At 42.7% G+C, this 19,609-nt stretch overlaps 1 protein-coding gene across 1 annotated transcript in view; it reads right to left on the bottom strand.

The window, feature by feature from the left end:
- LOC135310863 (transcription factor RFX3-like) overlaps window positions 1–19,609 on the bottom strand; it is a 184,960-nt gene that overhangs the window by 43,234 nt on the left and 122,117 nt on the right. Inside the window, exons 6-9 of the mRNA XM_064439935.1 lie at window positions 10,412–10,533; window positions 8,999–9,111; window positions 8,047–8,162; window positions 7,474–7,628 (exon numbers count right to left, since the gene is read on the bottom strand). Of these exons, the coding sequence (XP_064296005.1) occupies window positions 7,474–7,628; window positions 8,047–8,162; window positions 8,999–9,111; window positions 10,412–10,533 (506 nt within the window). The remainder of the gene's footprint in view (window positions 1–7,473; window positions 7,629–8,046; window positions 8,163–8,998; window positions 9,112–10,411; window positions 10,534–19,609) is intronic.

Raw genomic sequence — 19,609 nt, 5'->3', positions numbered from 1 at the left:
TGGACAAGAGAAGACTGAGGGGGGATTTCATCAGTACCTATAAATATCTAAAGGGTGGGTGTCAGGACAGTGGGACTGGACTCTTTTCAGTGGTGCCCAATGACAGGACAAGGGGCAATGGGCACAAATTGAAACACAGGAAGTTCCAGCTAAACATGAGAAAAACCTTCTTTATTGTGAGGGTAACAGAGCAGTGGAACAGGCTGCCCAGAGAGGTTGTGGAGTCTCCTTCCCTGGAGACATTCAAAACCTGCCTGAACGCAGTCCTGTGCCCCCTGCTCTAGGTGTACCTGCTCAAGCAGGGGGGTTGGACGAGATGATCTCCAGAGGTCCCTTCCGACCCCTACCATTCTGTGATTCTGTGATTCTGTGAAATCATGCCTGACGAATATGATAAGCCTTCTACAATGAGGCACCTAGCTTGGTGGATGAGGGGAGAGCAGCAGGTGATGCTCCTTATCTTGACTTTAGCAAGGCTTTTGACACTGTCTCCCATAACATCCTCATAGACAAGATGACAAAGTACAGGTTAGACAAGTGGACAGTGAGGTGGACTGAAAACCGACTGAACTGCCAGGCCCAGACAGTTGTGATCAGAAGTGTAAAGCGTAGCTGAAGGCCGGCCTCTAGTGGTGTCCCCCCCGGGGTCGATCCTCGGGCCAATACTGTTTAACAACTTCACTAATGACCTGGACAATGTGACAGAGTGCACCCTCAGCAAGTTTGCAGATGATACAGAATTGGGAGGCACGGTTGACAGACCAGATGGCTGTTGTGCCATTCAGAGGGACCTCGACAGTCTGGAGAAATGGGCAGGCGGGAACCTCATGCAGCCCAACAAAGGGAAATGCCAAGTCCTGCCCCTGGGGATGAATAACATGATGCACCAGTACAAGCTAGGGGCTGACTGGCTGGAAAGCAGCTTTGCAGAGAAGGACATGGGGGTCTGCCCCGGTTTCAGCTGGAAGAGAGTTAAATTCCTTCGTAGTAGCTAGTATGGGGCTATGTTTTGGATTTTTGCTGGAAACAGCGGTGATAACGTGGAGATGTTTTTGGTTGTTGCTAAGTAGCGCTTACACTGGTCAAGGACTTTTTCAGCTCCCCGTGCTCTGCCGGGTGCACAAGAAGCTGGGAGGGGACACAGCCAGGACAGCTGACCCAAAACTGACCAACGGGATATTCCATACCATATGACGTCATGCTCAGTATATAAAGCTGGGGAAGAAGGAGGAAGGGGGGGACGTTTGGAGTGATGGCGTTTGTCTTCCCAAGTAACCGTTACGCGTGATGGAGCCCTGCTTTCCTGGGGATGTCTGAACACCTGCCTGCCGATGGGAAGTGGTGAATGAATGCCTTGGTTTGTTTTGCTTCCGTGCGCAGCTTTTGCTTTACCTTTCAAACTGTCTTTAGCTCAACCGATGAGTTGCCTCACTTTTACTCTTCCGATTCTCTCCCCCGTCCCACCAGGGGGCAGTGAGCGAGCGGCTGCGTGGTGCTTGGTTGCTGACTGGGGCTAAACCACGACAGGTGGCTGAACGTGAGCCAGTAACGTGCCCTCGCAGCAAAGGAGGCCAATGGTATCCTGAGCTGCATTAGGAACAGTGTTGACAGGAGGTTGAGGGAGGTGAGCCTTTCTCTCTACTCGGCACTGGTGAGGCCACACCTGGAGTCCTGTGTTCAGTTCTGGGCTCCCTGGGACAAGAAAGACATGGACATACTGTAGCAAGTTCAGCAAAGAGCCACTGCAGTGATGAAGGGATCAGAGCATCTCTCATAGGAGGAGATGCTGAGAGAGCTGGGATTGTTTAGCCTGGAAAAGAAAAGGCTCAGTATTTAGACATCAATGTGTCTAAATACCCGATAGGAGGGTGTGTTGAAGATGGAGCCAAACTCTTCTCAGTGGCCCCCAGTGACAGGACAAGAGGGAATGGGCACAAATTGAAACATGGGAAATTCCATTTAAAATTAAGAAAGATCTTTTTTACTCTAAGGGTGGTCAAACACAGGACCAGGTTGCCCAGAGAGGTTGTGGAGTCTCCATTCTTGCAGACAGTAAAAACCTGACTGGACAATGTCCTGAGAAACTTGCTCTGGATGAACCTGCTTTGAGCGGGAGTTGGGAGGGGGTTTGGACTAGACAGTCTCCAGAGATCCCTTTCAACCTCAACTACTCAACTATTCTATGGTTCTGTGATTACACTTGAAGTCACCATGGGAGAAGGTGTCATTTACAGTATCAAAAATAGCCTTGCTAGCTACAAGGCTAGCTGAGGCTCTATGTCTTAAAATATTAATCTGACACTATACAGTGATTATTGTTTGGTCCACGGAAAGGATATAAAGCTTAGTATTGACAAGGAATATACTGGACTGTAAATAGGAAATTTCTTTTTAATATTTAACAGAACATACGAAACATGCAATAAATGTTTTAGGAAGGGATTTAAACTACAGGTACCACTTCCAGGAGGATCAACCTGAACTTTGCAACTGATAAGATGTTAAACCGGGGGGATCCCAGATACCACGCTGGAACTGATAGAAATGATAGAACTACACAAACTGATGAAGGGACTTGCAGGGGGAAGGGGAAGCAGGGAGAAACAAAGAGGGGGGGATAGACAGAAAGGGGGATAAAACGGGCCAGTCATGGGTAAAACGGGGCTGGTCAGTACGCTTCTCTGGCTGAGCCCTGTGCCTGATCACTGCAGTCTGGCCTACTTCCTTATATTTTCTTTCAAAATCGTTTCTTAACTATCGCTCTGCTTAATCTCACTCTCTGTCCCCTGTGTATGTATGCTGCAAGGAACAGGTGCCAGATGCTGGTGAGACCTCTCTGTGTGTGTGAGTGAAATTTGGTGCCCAGCTACTGGAGTCAGACTGGGGGGTGTCTGGACAGCTTGTCCAGAAAGATGCTGTTGAGGGACAGTATCAAAAGCCTTACTGAAATCCAGAAAGACTACATCCACTAGGCGGGTGACCCTATCATGGAAGGATATTGAATTAGTTAGACAGGACTTTCCCTTTGTGAACCCATGTTGACTGTGCCTGATGATTGCGTTGTTCTTTAAATGCCTTTCAGTAGTACCCAGTATGATCTTCTCCATAATTTTTCCAGGAACTGAGGTTAGACTAACAGGTCTGTACCTTCCTGGGTCTTCCCTCATGCCCTTCTTGTAAATTGGAATAACATTGGCTACCTTCCTGTCAGCAGGGACCTCCCCAGACTCCCAAGACCTTTGGTAGATGATCAAGAGGGGTCCTGCCATAACATCCGCTAGCTCCTTCAGTACTCTGGGATGAATCCCATCAGGCCCCATGGACTTGTGAACGTTCAGCGGATACAACTGGTCCTTTACAATTTCAGTGTCCACAAGTGGAAAGTCACTGTTCCCGCACTCGTGGTCCTCCGGCTCAGGGGACCGGGCAGCCCAAGGTCTATCAGTATTATTAAAGATGGAGGCAAAAAAAGCATTGAATGACTCCGTTTCTACTTCATCCCTATTAGTCAGGTGACCATCTTCAACAAGTATTGGTCCAATGTTTTCCTTAGACCTCCTCTTGCTATTAACGTACTTAAAAAAGCCTTTCTTGTTGTCTGACACAACACCAGCCAGTTTCAACTCTAGTTGAGCTTTGGCCTTTCATGTCTTCTCCCTGCATATACAAACCACAGCTCTTCCTGCGAAGCCTGACCTTGCTTCCAGAGATCATACTATTTCTTCTTTCCCTTGAGCTCCTTGAGGAGTTCCCCGCTCAGCCAAGCTTCTGCCCCGCTTGCTTGACTTTTGGCACAATGGGATTGCCTGCTCCTGTGCTTCTAAAAGGTGGTTCTTAAAGACTGACCAGCACTCGTGGACTCCTAAGCCCTCAAAAGCAGATTCCCAGGGTACTCTGCTAAGTAGCTCCCTGAATAGCTTCAAGTTGTCTCTCTTGAAGTCCGGGGTAGCAGCTCTGCTGTCCTTTTTTCTCATTACACTGGAAGTTTTAAACTCAAGCATTTCATGACCACTGTGGCCAAGACAGCCACCTACCATCACATCTCCCACGAGTCCTTCTCTATTCACAAACAACAAGCCTAGGAGGGCATCTTTCTTAGTTGGCTCACAGAGTATTTGTGACAAGAAGTTATCTCCCACAAACTTCAGGAATTCCCAAGACCTGCTCGTCACAGCAGTATGGTATTCCCAGTTGATGCCTGGGAAGTTGGAATCTCCCATAAGGACAAGGGCTACCGATCCAGAGATACCTCCTAATTGCCTATAGAATAACTCATTGGTGCTATCATCCTGGCTGGGCGATCGGTAGTAGACACCCCCTACAACATCTCCTTTGTTTGCCACCCCCCTAATCCCCACCCAGAGACTCTCCACCACATCACCGCTAATTGTAAGGGCTGTACAATCAAACCTCTCCCTTACATATAGTGTGACACCTTCACTTCGCCTGCCCTGCCTATGCCTCCTGAACAGCCTGTAGCCCTCCATCCCAGCACTCCAGTCGTGGGACTCATTCCACCAAGTCTCACTAATACCAATGCTATCATAGTTCTGGGAGCTAACCAACACTTCCAGTTCATCCTGTTTGTTTCTCATACTGTGTGCGTTGGTGTACAAGCATTTCAGATATGCTCCTGAGCTCTAAATCTAAATCTACCCTCTTTCAGTTTAAAACTGTTGCCCCTTCTCCTGACACTACAGGCCCTGGTAAAAAGTCTCTCTCTGCCCCCTTTATATATTGAAAGGCCGCAGTAAGGTCTCCCCGAAGCCTTCTCTTCTCCAGGCTGAACAACCCCAACTGTCTCCACCTTTCCTCATAGGAGAGGTGTCCCAGCCCTCTGATCACTCTTGCGACCCTCCTCTGGACCCACGCTAACAGAACTGGATGTCCTAGAGCTGGATGCAGTACTCCAGGTGGGGTCTCACCAGAGCAGAGTAGAGGGGGAGAATTGACCTGATAGCCACACTTCCTTTTAGGCAGCCCAGAATGCGATTAGCTTTCTAGGCTGCAAGCGCACATTGCCGGCTCATGTCCAGTTTTTCATCCACCAGTATCCCCAAGTCCTTCTCTGCAGGGCTGCTCTCAGTACATTCATCCCCCAGTCTGTATTGATATCGGGGGTTGCCCTGACCCAGGTGCAGGACCTTGGACTTGGCCTTGTTGAACCTCATGAGGTTCACATGGGCCCGCTCCTCAAGCCTCTCAAGGTCACTCTGGATGGCATCCCGTCCCTCAGGCGTGTCAACTGCACCACTCAGCTTGGTGTTGTCTGCAAACTTGCCGAGGGTGCACTCGATCCCACTGTCTGTGTCGCTGATGAAGACATTAAACGGTACTGGTCCCAGTACAGACCCCTGAGGGACACCGCTTGTCACTGGTTTCCACTTGGACACTGAGCCACTGACTGTAACTCTTTGGACGTGGCCATCCAGTCAGTTCCTTATCCATCTCACAGTTGATCCATCAAACCCATATCTCTCCAATTTAGTGGCCAGGATGTTGTGGGGGACTGTATCAAAGGCTTTACAGACGTCCAGGTAGGTGACATCCGTAGCTCTTCCCTTGTCTACCGATGCGGTCACTCCATCGTAGAAGGCCACTAGATTAGTCACCCACGATTTGCCCTTGCTGAAGCCATGTTGGCTGTCTCTAATCACCTCCCTGTCACCCTCTTCCAGGAGGATCTGCTCCATGATCTTGCTGGGCACGGTGGTGAAACCAACTGGTATGTAGTTTCCAGGGTCCTCCTTTTTACCCTTTTTAAAAATGGGTGCAATGTTTCCCTTTTTCCAGTCACTGGGGACGTAGCCTGACTGCCATGACCTCTCAAATATAATGGAGAATGGCTTGGCAACTTAATCAGCCAGTTCCCTCAGGACCCTGGCATGCATCTCATCGGGTCCCATGGACTTGTTTATGCTCAGGTTCCTCAGGTGGGCTAGACCCTGATCTTCTCCTACGATGGGAGGAGCTTCTTTCGCCCAGTCCCTGCCCTGAGGTTCAGGGGCTTGAGAGATGTGGGAAGGGAGATTGCCAGTGTCAGGGTGATTGAAGTCCCCCCAGGAGGATCAGAGCCTGCAAGCATGATGCTTCCTGTAGTTGGAGTAAAAATGCTTCATCAACATCCTCCCCTTGATCAGGTGGCCTGTAGTAAACACCAGCCACAAGGTTTCCTTTGTTGGCTTTTCCCTTATTTTTACCCATAAGCTCTCAACCATTTCATCACTGTTTTTCAGAGACAGCTCTGTGTAGTCAATACGTCTTTTTACATAGAGGGCAACTCCCCCACCTCTCCTTCCTTGCCTGTGCTTTCTGAAGAGTTTATAGCCATCGATTGCAGCGCTCCAGTCGTGCAATTCGTCCCACCAAGTTTCAGTGATAGCAATGAAATCGTAGCTTTCCAGGTGCACAGTGGCTTCCATCTTTTCCTGTTTGTTACCCGTGCTGCGTGCATTGCTATAGAGGCACTTTAGTGGGCCTATTGACTGTGTCACCTTTTTAGAGGAACACAGCCTAATTCCTTTGAGGCGTTTCACAGGTGTTTCCCTGTTGGTTCCTAATATTTCTTTTATAATTTCTTTTAATATTATATATATATGATTAAAATTTCTGTTTAATATTTAACACAACTTACAAAACATGCAATAAATGTTTTAGGAAGGAATTTAACCTTCCTGGAAGCCAATTTAAAATAATTTATTACCAGAAGTAGCCATAAAAAAAATGCCATGCTTGAGCAATGATGAATACTATAAAATCAACTTTGAAAAGAAATCTCTATTCCTGATAACGGTCAGTTGGCCATAATACTAGAATCAATTGATGAGTCCTTCATACTGGAAATAGAACAGAAAGTATAGTAGACTGGAATAATAAACAAGGCTTAAAATGTTTGACAATGTTATGTTGGTTTAATAGGTACCAAAACTGATAATTTTTAGCAGCCACTGATAATACATAAATGTTTAATTATCCAAAAATGAAATTACAAAGCATATACATTTTGATTTTTTTAACAACTAGAACTTTTATATATAAAACTTAAACTAAAGCCTACTGAAGTCAGCGGAATGACTGTCCGACATTAATGGACTCAGGCTGAGGGCCATAGTGCATTCACAGCTGTCAGGTAGACTAGAGCCAGTATGTAAAGGAACCCTTTTTTATCTTAAAATTAATAAAAACTTAGAATTTGTAGTGACAAAAGCATATGCCATAGGGAAATATATTCTGAAAACCTCTGGAGACTTTCCTAAATCCGGTGAAATATCCACTCTCCTTTTCTTTAAATACAGTGCTTACATCAACTCCAGTACACCTTCCTACTCAACAGAATTAAAGAAAGATGACACACACTACATTCACATCCTTCCAAATCATTCCCAAAAGTTTCACGAGGCACAAAAAAATCACCACATAAACCAAACCAAACCAAAACACAGTCTTATGAGATGTTATCCGTGTTTAACTTACTAGGAATAGGTCTAAGGACATCAGGAATGAGAATCTCCACCAAAGCCTGGTACATCACATGGTCACAATTACCCATCCATTTCAGAATAGACTCATTTTTGCACAGAGTGATCAGTTTTCCTTTTGGAAGTCGACTTTCTATTTCACTCAGATTGCTGGCGTGAATAAATGTAACAAACGAAAATGCATTTATATACAGGTAAGAATAGTGCAATGGACTTTGAAATTTATTATTTAATAAAAACTTTATAAATGTATCTATCTGTTACATCCAATTGAAACTCTAACTTCTTCATATGAAACTGGATAAAAATGGCCTCCAAAGTTCTGCTCCAGCCCATAAATTATGCAGAGGTCCTTGCAATTTAAATGAACTGGACCGTATATTGTGAAAAGATACTTCAACTAACAACAGCCTGTATGTCAAATAGCTGACAACACAAATTGAACCTGAAAAACTACTGATATCAGAAAAAGTTCTTAGCCTATATGTAAAACTAAGACTTTCTTTGATTTGACTTCTGCTGTTATATTATGATGGTGAACAGTAAGCAAGAAGAGACATTTACTGACCTCAGATCAATAATAGCTGTGTCGTCAGCTGGAGCAGAGGGAGAATAGCGCCAGAAAGTTTGCCACAATTTTTCTATCAGGCTAAACTGAAGATTCACAACAACATCCACTATTGCCTAAAAAAAATATAAAACAAGTGCAGATAGTATTCTACCTCATCCCCTCCCCCCCCCCCGCCCTAACTCCTCCCAGGGGCATAGCTCCCCCCGGTCATTTTGCAGAAAAAATAGTAAAATTAATGTTTATAAATAAACATATAATGTCCTTTTTAATAACTTTTTAGCAACAAATTTTCCAGTTGTCCATACTAGTGTGGACAGAGACTCAGATCAGGCCAAGTGCAAATGCAAGGAAGCCTCCAGAAAAGAGCCTAAGTGCATATACCAGGTGAATTCACCTAAACAGAACTTTTAACGCTATTACAAACACGAAGGAAACCAGCTATTTCATGAATTTTTTTACTTCATTACACGTTTTAAAGCACCTTCAGCAATAACTTTAAAACACGTTATTCAATATGAAATGTGGCCTTAAGTTCTTAAACAACCTGCTTCTTCAAAACTTGAAGAAAAAAGTGAGTTTGTTTTTAACATAAACATTAGAAATAACAATTTAATCTGATTTCAACTCCTATAAACAAAAGCAAAACTCTGTGTATATATTATCTAAAGTTCAGTTTATCTAAAATTCTCAAAACCTACACATGATTACATTCCAGTATTGGTATTCTATTACATGTTTTTTCCTTTCCCTGTAAAGAGGGAAATTCCAGCGAAGTCGTTTTGCAGATGTCCTTTCCGATGGAATAAGCAAAATATTTGAGGAGCACATCAGGTACAAGTAGGCTGGCTGTAATGTGTTTTGTGTCAGTCATCCTATTGTACTGATTCTCACTAGAAGACATGAATTTTCAAAGAATGATGATTTATGTGAAATGCCTCTTTTCTCTTACCTCACAGTGCTCTCGGTAAAGACTTTGCAGTGATTTTATGTCCTCAAGGGTAGTACCATCTGGCAGAGAAGATATTTCAACTTCTCCAAACTCTGGAAGTACTCGAGATGCATCTGTTTCCATAACAGAAGAAAGCTATTGTGAATGGTGTCAACTACAGGTCGATTAGAAAACATTTAAGGATGGTGTAAAGAAATAAAGTCTTGAAGATCATAATGCCCAAAGAGGAATGTCTTTCATATTTAATATATTTTAAAGTTGCAATGCAGTTGTGAACAAACCAGCTAGCTTTATTTTTAAGCAAAAGGAGATGTTAAATTATTCTTGACAGATAGCAGATAAAAATGATTGCACATACGTATTGTACCTGTATATAAAAACAGGTAAGACACATTTTCAGAATATGACAGGATGAAGCAGAATATTCATGTCAGTATATAAGAGATTAATATAATTTAATAGGGTTTTTTTTGATCAACTGAATAGGGGTTTTTTTGCATTGTCATGCATGTTACAGTTTAGTAGACTCAGCAGCATATATTTATTTGAAATTTACGAGACTTTCAACTGTAGCCAATACGTGCTTTTACTATTTCTCATAAACGTTTCCAAGAGATACACTGTTATGGGGGGAAAAAAATACACTGTCAACTGGGGGTGGGGGGGTGGGGGGCAGTGGAAGGGAAAATTCAAAAACATACGAACTATAGCCTAAGGTTTCCAATGATTTCAGTAACAGCAAGGTTGGGCCAAAGGATGTAGTGCTTCAAAATCCCAATAGATGAACTCAAAACTAAGCGTACAATTATTTCAGTAACACATTTAATAAGCTTTTTTACGTTAGCAAATTACTAAATTGCCATTTGCTTCCACAACTGAGAAATCAATATGCTTAGCTACATCAATGAATGCACAAAATGCACATTTTTAAACACAAACCTTGGGTTTCTGGTTTTAACTATTTGGTTCTTTCCATTTATAATGTTGCAGGACAAACTCAATACACCTTCTTGTCAATGGTCAACACAACTGCAGTGCAAAAATATAATTCCAATTTATGTGCATATTCAAAAAAATTGGGAAGCCAGTGGAAATTAATGAGCTTTTAGGCAAGATTTTCAGCATGCATTTTTGTATAAAATGCTTCATCACAATTGCATTGCAATATATTTTGATCTACCATGCAAGTAGATTTTGTACATTTTTTCTTTTATATCTGCATTATGCATATTAAATATTTCAGAAGTCTTACAATAGAGAACATATAGCTTCTATGAGTATCTTTTTGTTCTGTTATCAGTGAGAATTTTAAACAGGGCACCATAGCTAACTATTGTATTTGTATGACTTGATGTTCATGGCAATAATGGGGTTTATTTTGTTTATACAACAGTATAACACATCTTTTCATACCTAAAAACTGTTGATGATGTTGACTTTGGGCAATTATGGTTTGTTCAGCAGATGTGCCTGTCTGTTGACCACTTCCTGTGAAACCATCTGCAACTCCATCCACTTTCTGCACAGGCTTGCACCTACAAAATTATCAAATACAAAATTATTCTTTATGTTCACTTTTTTGTAAGTGCAATATCACACTTTGTTTTGCCTGATTTCTCAGTCTCAATATACGGTTTTGCTAGTTCACACACAAGAAAAAAGTAACATCAGAATAATTGTAGTAAGGAAAGGTAGAGCATTGGCAATGCGTTATAAAATTCGTAAAGCTGATAGCACAGCACAACTACCAGTTTCTTGTGGAATTTAGTTTAAAAACTATACCACTAAGACCTAAAGCTCATTTACACTAAACAGAAATACTATCTTTCCTTTTCCAAAGGACTTGCCTTCCCAGGAATCAAGTAGCTCAAAAATAAGGTTTAATCACCTTAAGAAGGGCCATGTATCCGTTTGGAGACAAAGGAATTTAAATAATTTTAAAATGTAACAAACTTCTCATGAGCTCAGAAGGTCTGAGAAGGCTACTTAGACTTAAACTAAGTAGCTGAACCAGGGGAGGTTCAGACCTGGTACTGGGAAGCATTTCTTTACAGAAACAGTGGTCAAACACTGGAACAGGCTTCCTAGAGAGGTAGTCTCTAGGACTGTCAGTGTTTAAGAGGCATTTGGACAATGCCTTTAATAATATGCTTTAACTTTCAGTCAGCCCTGAATTGTTCAGGCAGTTGGACTGGATGAACATTGTAGGTCCCTTCCAACTGAAAATTTCTATTCTATTCTATTCTATTCTATTCTATTCTATTCCAAACTCTTCACCAGTCAAGTCACAAAAGCTTTTATAAAGGATAAAAAGGGCAAAGATACAACTAGGAATCCTGGTTTGGATGGTCAGATGTTAAGACCATCACACTGACAGGCTGAAGATTCTGCCTGCCATCTCCAACGCAACTGAAAATTAATTCTGCCCCAGCTCTTAGTGATAAGAACTTGGAAGCTTGGTCCTTCTGAAGTAGTCTTGTAGCCAGAAGAAAACTAGAGAAACCTTGGTGCAGAATGCAATGCATGTGAACTGTCACCCAAGTCTGAAATTGCACTGTGCAGATTGTAAAGCTTTGTATTAACTTTAGAAATGTCAACGAATTCCACTCTGAAAACGGTCCTCTTAAGAAGCAGTTGGGTCAGCTGTGAGCATGTTCGCATTTTGATCTTATTAAACTGATAATAGGAATGCTCTATGTAACTACTTAGATTTTAGTTTATGAGAAAGCTCCCATAAGAAACAAGCATCCAAGATTCTGGTCATTCCAGACATATTTAACTATACAATAACATCGGACGTGGAATATACAAGAAGTATACTATTCCAGAGAAGGCCTCTTGGCCTGATTAACATAAAGTATGATAACTTCAAGAATGTTAATACTTGGGAAAAAAAAAATCCCTTCTGTCATCATCTTAATCTCTAGGACTTTTATATGAAGTTTGGTTATTGTAAAGGCCCAGGATAAAATCCCAGGCCTGCTGAAATCAACAGCACAACTGTAATCAACTTTAAGAAGATTAATCTCTAGTATCACGGTAGCATTGAACTCTTACAGAAAGACTTCTCATCACTTGATAGATCTATTTGCAATCCAAAAACCTCATTTTGTAAGAATTTTTACCTTTGTTCTCATTATACTTTATCATTAAAAGTACCCAGCTGAAGATCAATTTCTATAAATATTTGCAAATCAAAATCAGCATGTTCACATAGTTCCACTAGTTTCTACAAAATGTATTATTTCACAAACATTTCAGCTCTTGGAATAGAAACCAAAGTGCCTTGCATGCATAAAAGTAACAGTCCTCTGAGTTTCTGGGGTTTAGGGAGAACTTCAGCAACAAAAAAAAGCTAACTTAATCTGCTGGTGCTAGGAGTCAGGATTGTCCTACCACTTGACCCAATGTGCTTTATGTAAAAAATGTTGGGGAAAAGTCTTAATTCTGGCATTATTACAGGTGACATTATAGGAGTCAGTTTCAACAGCATCAGAAAATAACTTGCAAAATGCAACTGAGGAATGAAAAAAAGAAAAGATTCTTTTTCAGGTGTTTCAAATGAAACTTGAGCAGGGTTGTTAAAAATTTTAGATTTACTGTCTTTTACGGACAGGAGAAGGTGATGTTTTTGCAGTTCAGGCAATGAGAGGCTTCCAGAATTCCTGGCAAAATCCTCTGTTTATACCCAGGTTACTCTTTGTGTTTTCAATTACAGACAGGGGAAAATGTTACTACGACTGATCTGTACAACTACTTAAATGGAAGAATTTGGCTTTTCTAAAATTATCTGACCTTTTTTCCTATTTCAACTTTGATTTTTCCAATTCTTTTTTTAATTAACTGCTAAGAGAAGAGGCACTGAAAAAAAATAACCAACCTTTCATAAATATAACAGCTTTCAAAAGAGGCTTAGCTTTACTCAAGAAGAAAAGAACTTTAATTTTATATAGCTAAATGTAAGCACAATAAAAGTTTGGAGAGTCTTTAGATAACAACAAACATTCTAAAGTTTTCATAGAATCATAGAATGTCCTGAGTTGGAAGTGACCCACAAAGATCATGAAGTCCAACTCCTGTCCCTGCACAGGACAAGCTATGGAAAATAGCTTTGAAAAGCTATGGAAAACCAGCAGAACTAGACCACTGAAATATGAACATGAAGTTAGTCAATTCAAAAATCGATGCAAAATGATGTGCTTTTCTCATTATTAACATAATTTACAGTAGACCTTCATTCCCATAGTCCAATCCTACACATTGCAATTAAACGGAAACTTTCCACTCACTCCTCAGAAAAGTTTAAGAAATTTTGACTAAAATTTGAAAACAGCAAAGTTTCAATAGTCATCAATAAGATAAAGCAGAAATAGGAAGAATGGGAGTACATGCCAAATCTCCCGTCTGGTATTAAATGGACACAAAAGTAAGCAAATCAGTAAGAAAAAAGTAGAAAGCATTAAAAAAGAAAGAAGTCAAAATGGATTGACTAAGTCACAAGAGAAAGAAAAAAACCCCTAAGTTTTTCTACAAATTTTGTTGCTTCCTTGTAGTTGCCATGCTGACAATATTCAAATATTTACTGAGAGTCTCAATATTTAGTATTACCTCAAATATCCAATTCATGCACTTACATAATTTATTGGTAGTCTCTGTTTTCATTAAAAAGAAAGGCTTACACTGTTCTGGCTTGTTGAAAAATAAACTCTAAGGGCTTTAGAAACAGAAGACAAACTAAGCTCTAATAACGTGTTAGGGGTTTTTCTTTCACTTTTATTCACCACAATATTTGGTTTTGATATTACCTTATTTTATTCTTAATCATCTTTTCTTGTGAGATCCGTTGCTATTAAGAGTCACACCTGCATTTGACCCAGAACTGATAGATAATTTCAGGGGACTACAGGCTGATCAGCCTCACTTCGGTCCTGCGAAAGTGATGGAGCAGCTAATCCTGGGAACCGTTTCCAAACACATGAAGGATTAGAAGGTGATTGGGAGTAGTCAGCACGGATTGGTCACGGGGAAGTGTCATGGTTTTGGCTGGGATAGAGCTAACTTTCTTTATAATAGCTAGTATGGGGGTATGTTTTGGGTTTGTGCTAAAAACAGCGTTGATAATGTGGAGATGTTTTAGTTGTTGCCAAGTAGTGCTTACACTAGTCAAGGACTTTTCCAGCCTCCCATGCTCTGCCAGGTGCACAAGAAGCCGGGAGGGGAGGGGGCACAGCCACGACAGCTGTTCCAAACCGGCCAAAGGGCTATTGCGTATCATATGACATCATGCCCAGTGTATTAACTGTGGGGAGTTGGCCGGGGGAAGCAGCGATTGTGGCTTGGGGTTCTGGCAGGGCGTCAGTCGGTATGTGGTGAGCAGTTGCATCACTTGTTTTTTTTTTTCCCCTGGGTTTCATTTCTCTCTCTGTTGTTATTTTCTTTTTCATTATATCATCATCATCATTGCCATTATTATTATCATAATCACCATTATTATTATTATCAAAGTCATTATTATTGTCATTACCATTATAACTATTACCCTTTTATTTTAATTATTAAACTGTTCTTATCTTAACCCACGAGTTTTCTTACTTTTGCTCTTCCGATTCAACACTATCCAGTACCCCCAAGGGGTAGAGAAGGCCCCTAAATCTAAAAAGACAAAGAAAAAGAAAACAACGAGCACTGAGACTGCGCCAACTCCGGCAACAGGCGCTGTGGCCACTTCAAACCCCCACGACAGAAAAAAGGACTGTCGTGGTTTAGCCCCAGTAAGCAACTAAGCACCACACAGCCGCTCGCTCACTCCGATACTCCAAAGAAAATGGAATTTTTTGAATTTTCTGTGAAGCCATAACAATGAACTATGCGAGCTTGGCAAAACAGAATTTGACGGCCAGAGACAGGATCTAAGGGATAAGGAAGCACTTGTTTTACGACTATATCCTTGAGGGGAGCTGAGAGACTGATCAAAGCAAACATCCTGCCTCAGAATATGCTGAGGATGGGGTGATGAAGTGTATAGTCAAGGAGAACAGCTAATTGGGATATTGATAAGAACTAAAACAAAGTGCCCTTTAGGTGGGCTACCCTCATTATAATACCAAAAATCACACCCATAGGCCAGAACACCCCCTACTCAAATAAGCCCCTTACTCTCTGAGCATGCATGGTAAATTAAAAGGGAGCTGTACCTTTAAGTTGAAGCAAGAAAGAAATTAACCAATTATTAGCTGAGGCACGTGAATATTAGCTGTGACTGAAACATTTAACTGTATAAATACCTTGTAGTTTCTTGGTGCGGGGTGCTAGCTTTGTGGAGTTACCACCTAGCACCAATCTGTGCGCAAAAATTGATTAAATAAAATCCCTCCGCTCTGTGTGTAGCTTGGCATTTTGCACACCGGGCGAACAAACGTGCTTTTTGGGATAACACTCCCACCCCAGTGGGATGGGGGAGAGAATCGGAAGAGCAAAAGTAAGAAAACTTGTGGGTCGAGATAAGAACAGTTTAATAATTAAAATGAAATAGTAATAGTAATAATGGTAATAATAATGATTATGATAATAATAATAATGATGCTGATAATGATGATAATGTAATGAAAAGGAAAATAACAAGAAAGAGAGAGAAATGAAACCCAGGGAGAAAAAAATCAAGTGATGCAACTGCTCACCACCCACCAACCAACGGCACCAGTCCCCGAGCTGCGATCGCTGATCACTGTCAGAGCCAGTTCCTGCTGGCTCCAAGGCAGACCCACCGCTGGCCAAAACTGAGACAGTGACATTCGTCACCTCTGTGATAACATGTTTAAGAAAGGGTAAAAAAACCTGCTGCGCAACAGCAGCTGGGAGAGGAGTGAGAATATGTGAGAGAAGCAACTATGCAGACACCAAGGTCAGTGAAGAAGGAGGGGGAGGAGGTGCTTCAGGCACCAGAGCACAGATTCCCCTGCAGCCCATGGTGAAGAACAGGGTGACACTGGTTGCACCCTTGCAGCCCATGGAGATCCATGGTGGAGCAGATAACCACACTGCAGCCCGTGAGGAACCCACACCAGAGCAGGTGGATATGCCCTGAAGGAAGCTGCAGCCCATGGAGAGCCCATGCTGGCAGGAACTGTGGCCTGTGGAGAGGAGCCCACACAGGAGCAGGTTTTCTAGCAAGACCTGTGACCTTGTGGAGGACCCACATTGGAGCAGTCTGTTCCTGAAGGACTGCACCCCATGGAAAGGACACACGCTGGAGCAGCTCGTGAAGAACTGCAGCCCGTGGGAAGGACCCACATTGGAGAAGTTTGTGAAGGACTGCCTCCCGTGGGTGGGACCCCACAATGGAGCTGGGGAAGAGCGTGAGGAGGAAGGAGAGGCAGAGACAACGCATAATGAACTGACCACAACCCTCATTCCCCGTCCCCCTGCGTTGCTCACGGGGAAGAGGTAGAAGAGCTGGGAATGAAGTTGAGCCTGGGAAGAAGCGAGGATTGGGAGGAAGGCTTTTTTTTTAAAAAAAAAATTGTTCTTATTTCTCATTTTCAACTCTGTTTGATTGGCAATACATTAAATTAATTTCCCCAAGTCAAGTCTGTTTTCCCTGTGACAGTAATTGCTGCATGATCTCCCTGCCCTTATCTTGACCCAGAAGCATTTTGTCGTCTTTTTTTCCCCTGTTCTGCTGAGTGGCTTTGCGGGCACTTGGCAGCCAGCCAAGGTCAACCCACCACAATGGTCAGGCCCAGAGGGTGGTCATCAGTGGCAAAACGTCTAGTGACTAGCAGTGTACCCCAGGGGTCAATACTGGGTCCAGTCCTGTTTAACATCTTCATTAATGAGCTGGGTGATGGGGCAGAGTATACACTCAGCAACTTTGCAGACAGCGCCAAAAATGGGAGGAACATCTGATACTCCAGAGGGCTGTGCTGCTTCCGGAAAAGGACCTGGGGGTCCTCGCAGACATCAAGTTGAACATGAGCCAGCAGTGTGCCCTTGCTGCAAAGAAGTCCAATGGTATCCTGGGCTGCATTAGGCAAAGCATTGCTATCAGCTGGAAAGACATGATCCCTTCCCTCTACTCAGCACTGGTGAGGCCACACCTGGGGTCCTGTGTCCAGTTCTGGGCTCCCCAGTACAAGAGAGACATGGACATATTGGGGAGAGTCCAGCGAAGGGTAGTGAAGATGATTAAGGGAGCGGAGCGTCTCTTCTGTGAGGAAAGGCTGAGAGAGCTGGGACTGTTTAGCCTGGAGAAGAGAAGGCTCAGGGGGAATCTCATGAATGTATATGAATACCTGAAGGGAAGGCGCAACAGAAGATGGAGCCAGGATCTTTTCAGTGGTGCCCAGTGAAAGCAGAAGAGGCAATGAGCACAAACTGAAACACAGGAGGTTCTGTCCTGAACGTCAGGAAACACTTTTTCACTGTGAGGGTGACTGAGCACTGGAGCAAGTTGCCCAGGGAGGTGGTGGAGTTTCCCTCCTTGGAGATGTTTAAAAGCCATCTGGACCCGGTCCTGGGCAACTGGCTCTAGGTGGTCCTGATTGAGCAGGGGGGGTTGGACAAGGAGACCTCCAGAGGTCCCTTCCAACCTCAACCATTCTGTGATTTTGTGATTCTGTGAATTCAGTTATTTAAACATCCTGGCATTTCCTTCCCGTAAACCATCTAGCAGCAGTATGTCAAAGGCAAACCAGCCTCCCATTTGGAAGTCTGAGCCATACAGCAGCTCCAGTTGAAAGGCAGGTCTGTTACCTATATAGGTGAGGCAAGTCCCTACCTGTGCATTTCTTCTCTTCTATTCCAGTACAAAGGTGCTTTAAATCTCTTGATCTGTGTCTGTTGTGTCCAAGCTACTTTCTCAGCTGGGAGATGGGACTGTTGGCAACAGTCATCTGTAGTTCACATTTACTTTTTTTTTTATTTTGTATTGGAACAGAGAAGTAGCACTCCCATAGCTCATGTTGACCACAACTGGGACTCAGCAGCTAGCAGCACCACCTTTGAATTAGCTCAACAATTATTGCTACTCAACTGAAACTCATGCCTGAAATCTCAGACCCTGAATTCAGGCTCATGTCAAACACCAAACACAAGCATGCCTCTAGCAGATGTCTTTGGATATATTCGTGTTTGTGGTGGGTTAGCCTTGGCTAACAGTGAACCTCCCATCAACCACTCACAACCCCTGTCCTAGTGGGTCAGGTGGAGAAAGTAGGAAGGACAGGAGCAAGAAAGCTCATGGGTCAAGATAATGACAGGAGATTGCTTTTTACTATTATACGTTTTATTAACTAATTACTGTTGTGGTCAAAATAGACTAAACTTGGGTAAAATTAAGTTAGTTTATTGCCAATGAAAATAAAAATGTAATTACTAATTCGAGTAGCAGGACACAAAAAGACTAATATTGAAACAAGCTCCCTCCTTTCCCAGGCTCAGCTTCATGCTTTCGTTCCAGACTCCTCTTCTCCCCACCTTGTTATTGCTACATACAGTCCCTTCAGTGAGTCAATGAGCAGCTCAAGGAGGCGGGTGGGAGGGTGTTATGGTCAGTACATAATAGTATCTCTCTGCTACTCCTTGCTTCTCACACTTTGCTCCAGCATGGGTTCTCCCTGGGCTGCATTTCCTTCACAAAATATCCAACTGCTCCAGAGTGGTCTGTTCCACAAGCTGCTATGTGAATACTGGTTCTGGTGCCATGGCGCACCAACTCCCCCTCCTTCTTCTCTGACCTTGGTGTTTGTACTGCTGTTTCTCACTCTTTTCCCCTCCTCCTCTGCTTGTCTGGTGTTTTTAGCCCCATCTTAAGTATGTTTTCATAGAGGCACCGCCAACTTTGTTGATTGGCTCAGCTTTGGCCTCCGTTGGGTCCATTGCCGAGCCAGCTGGAACCAGCTGTGTCCGGCACAGGACAGCCCCTTACCCACTACTAAAACCTTGCTACATATACCCAATACAATGTGTCACAAGTAGGAAAGTTGCATGACCTTTCAAATTAAGAAAGAATGAAGAAAAGTGATCTGTAGCATAAATTCAGCCTACACTGTTTGTCAAGAAGTCAAGAACAAGAAGTGTCTCTCCAATTATATGTGATTGGTGGAAGGGGTAAATTTGATACAACTGAACAGAAAAAGCTAACACAGTTGACAGCTGATTCTAAAGGACAACAGATAAATAACATTTCCCAGTTTGAGTAATCAGAAGGGAGAAGGAAACATTTGTGATTCTTAGATTCTCTTTGCTCCGAATGTCTTCTTGTAAGAGAATTATTGCACAGATGTTAAAGCATTTTTTTTAGTTTTTTAATAAAATTAGAAACATTAATAAAACTGGAAAATAAGAAAGATTACTCCTAATGATTCACACTATGGTATTAAGTCCTTCATCTTGCGCTAAAGCATGCTAGAGTTCCGAATAATGTAAGATACATTTTATAGAAATATACAGATATATACCAAACTTCTCAAATGTATATGTGAGGCAGCTCTGACTCAGCGTGGGCGGAGACAAGAGCCAAGGCAGCTAAACCCCTACACGTACAAAAGCAGACCCCCGGGAGCATGGCGAACAGGGCGTGGCCTGTCAGAAGGGTGTGCTGCGGCAGTTTGC

The sequence above is a fragment of the Phalacrocorax carbo genome (genome assembly GCF_963921805.1).
Source record: "Phalacrocorax carbo chromosome W unlocalized genomic scaffold, bPhaCar2.1 SUPER_W_unloc_3, whole genome shotgun sequence".
In the NCBI taxonomy this organism is placed as follows: Eukaryota; Metazoa; Chordata; class Aves; order Suliformes; family Phalacrocoracidae; genus Phalacrocorax; species Phalacrocorax carbo.
The sequence above is the reverse complement of the archived record's forward strand: the minus strand, read 5'-3'. Positions and strand labels throughout refer to the sequence as shown.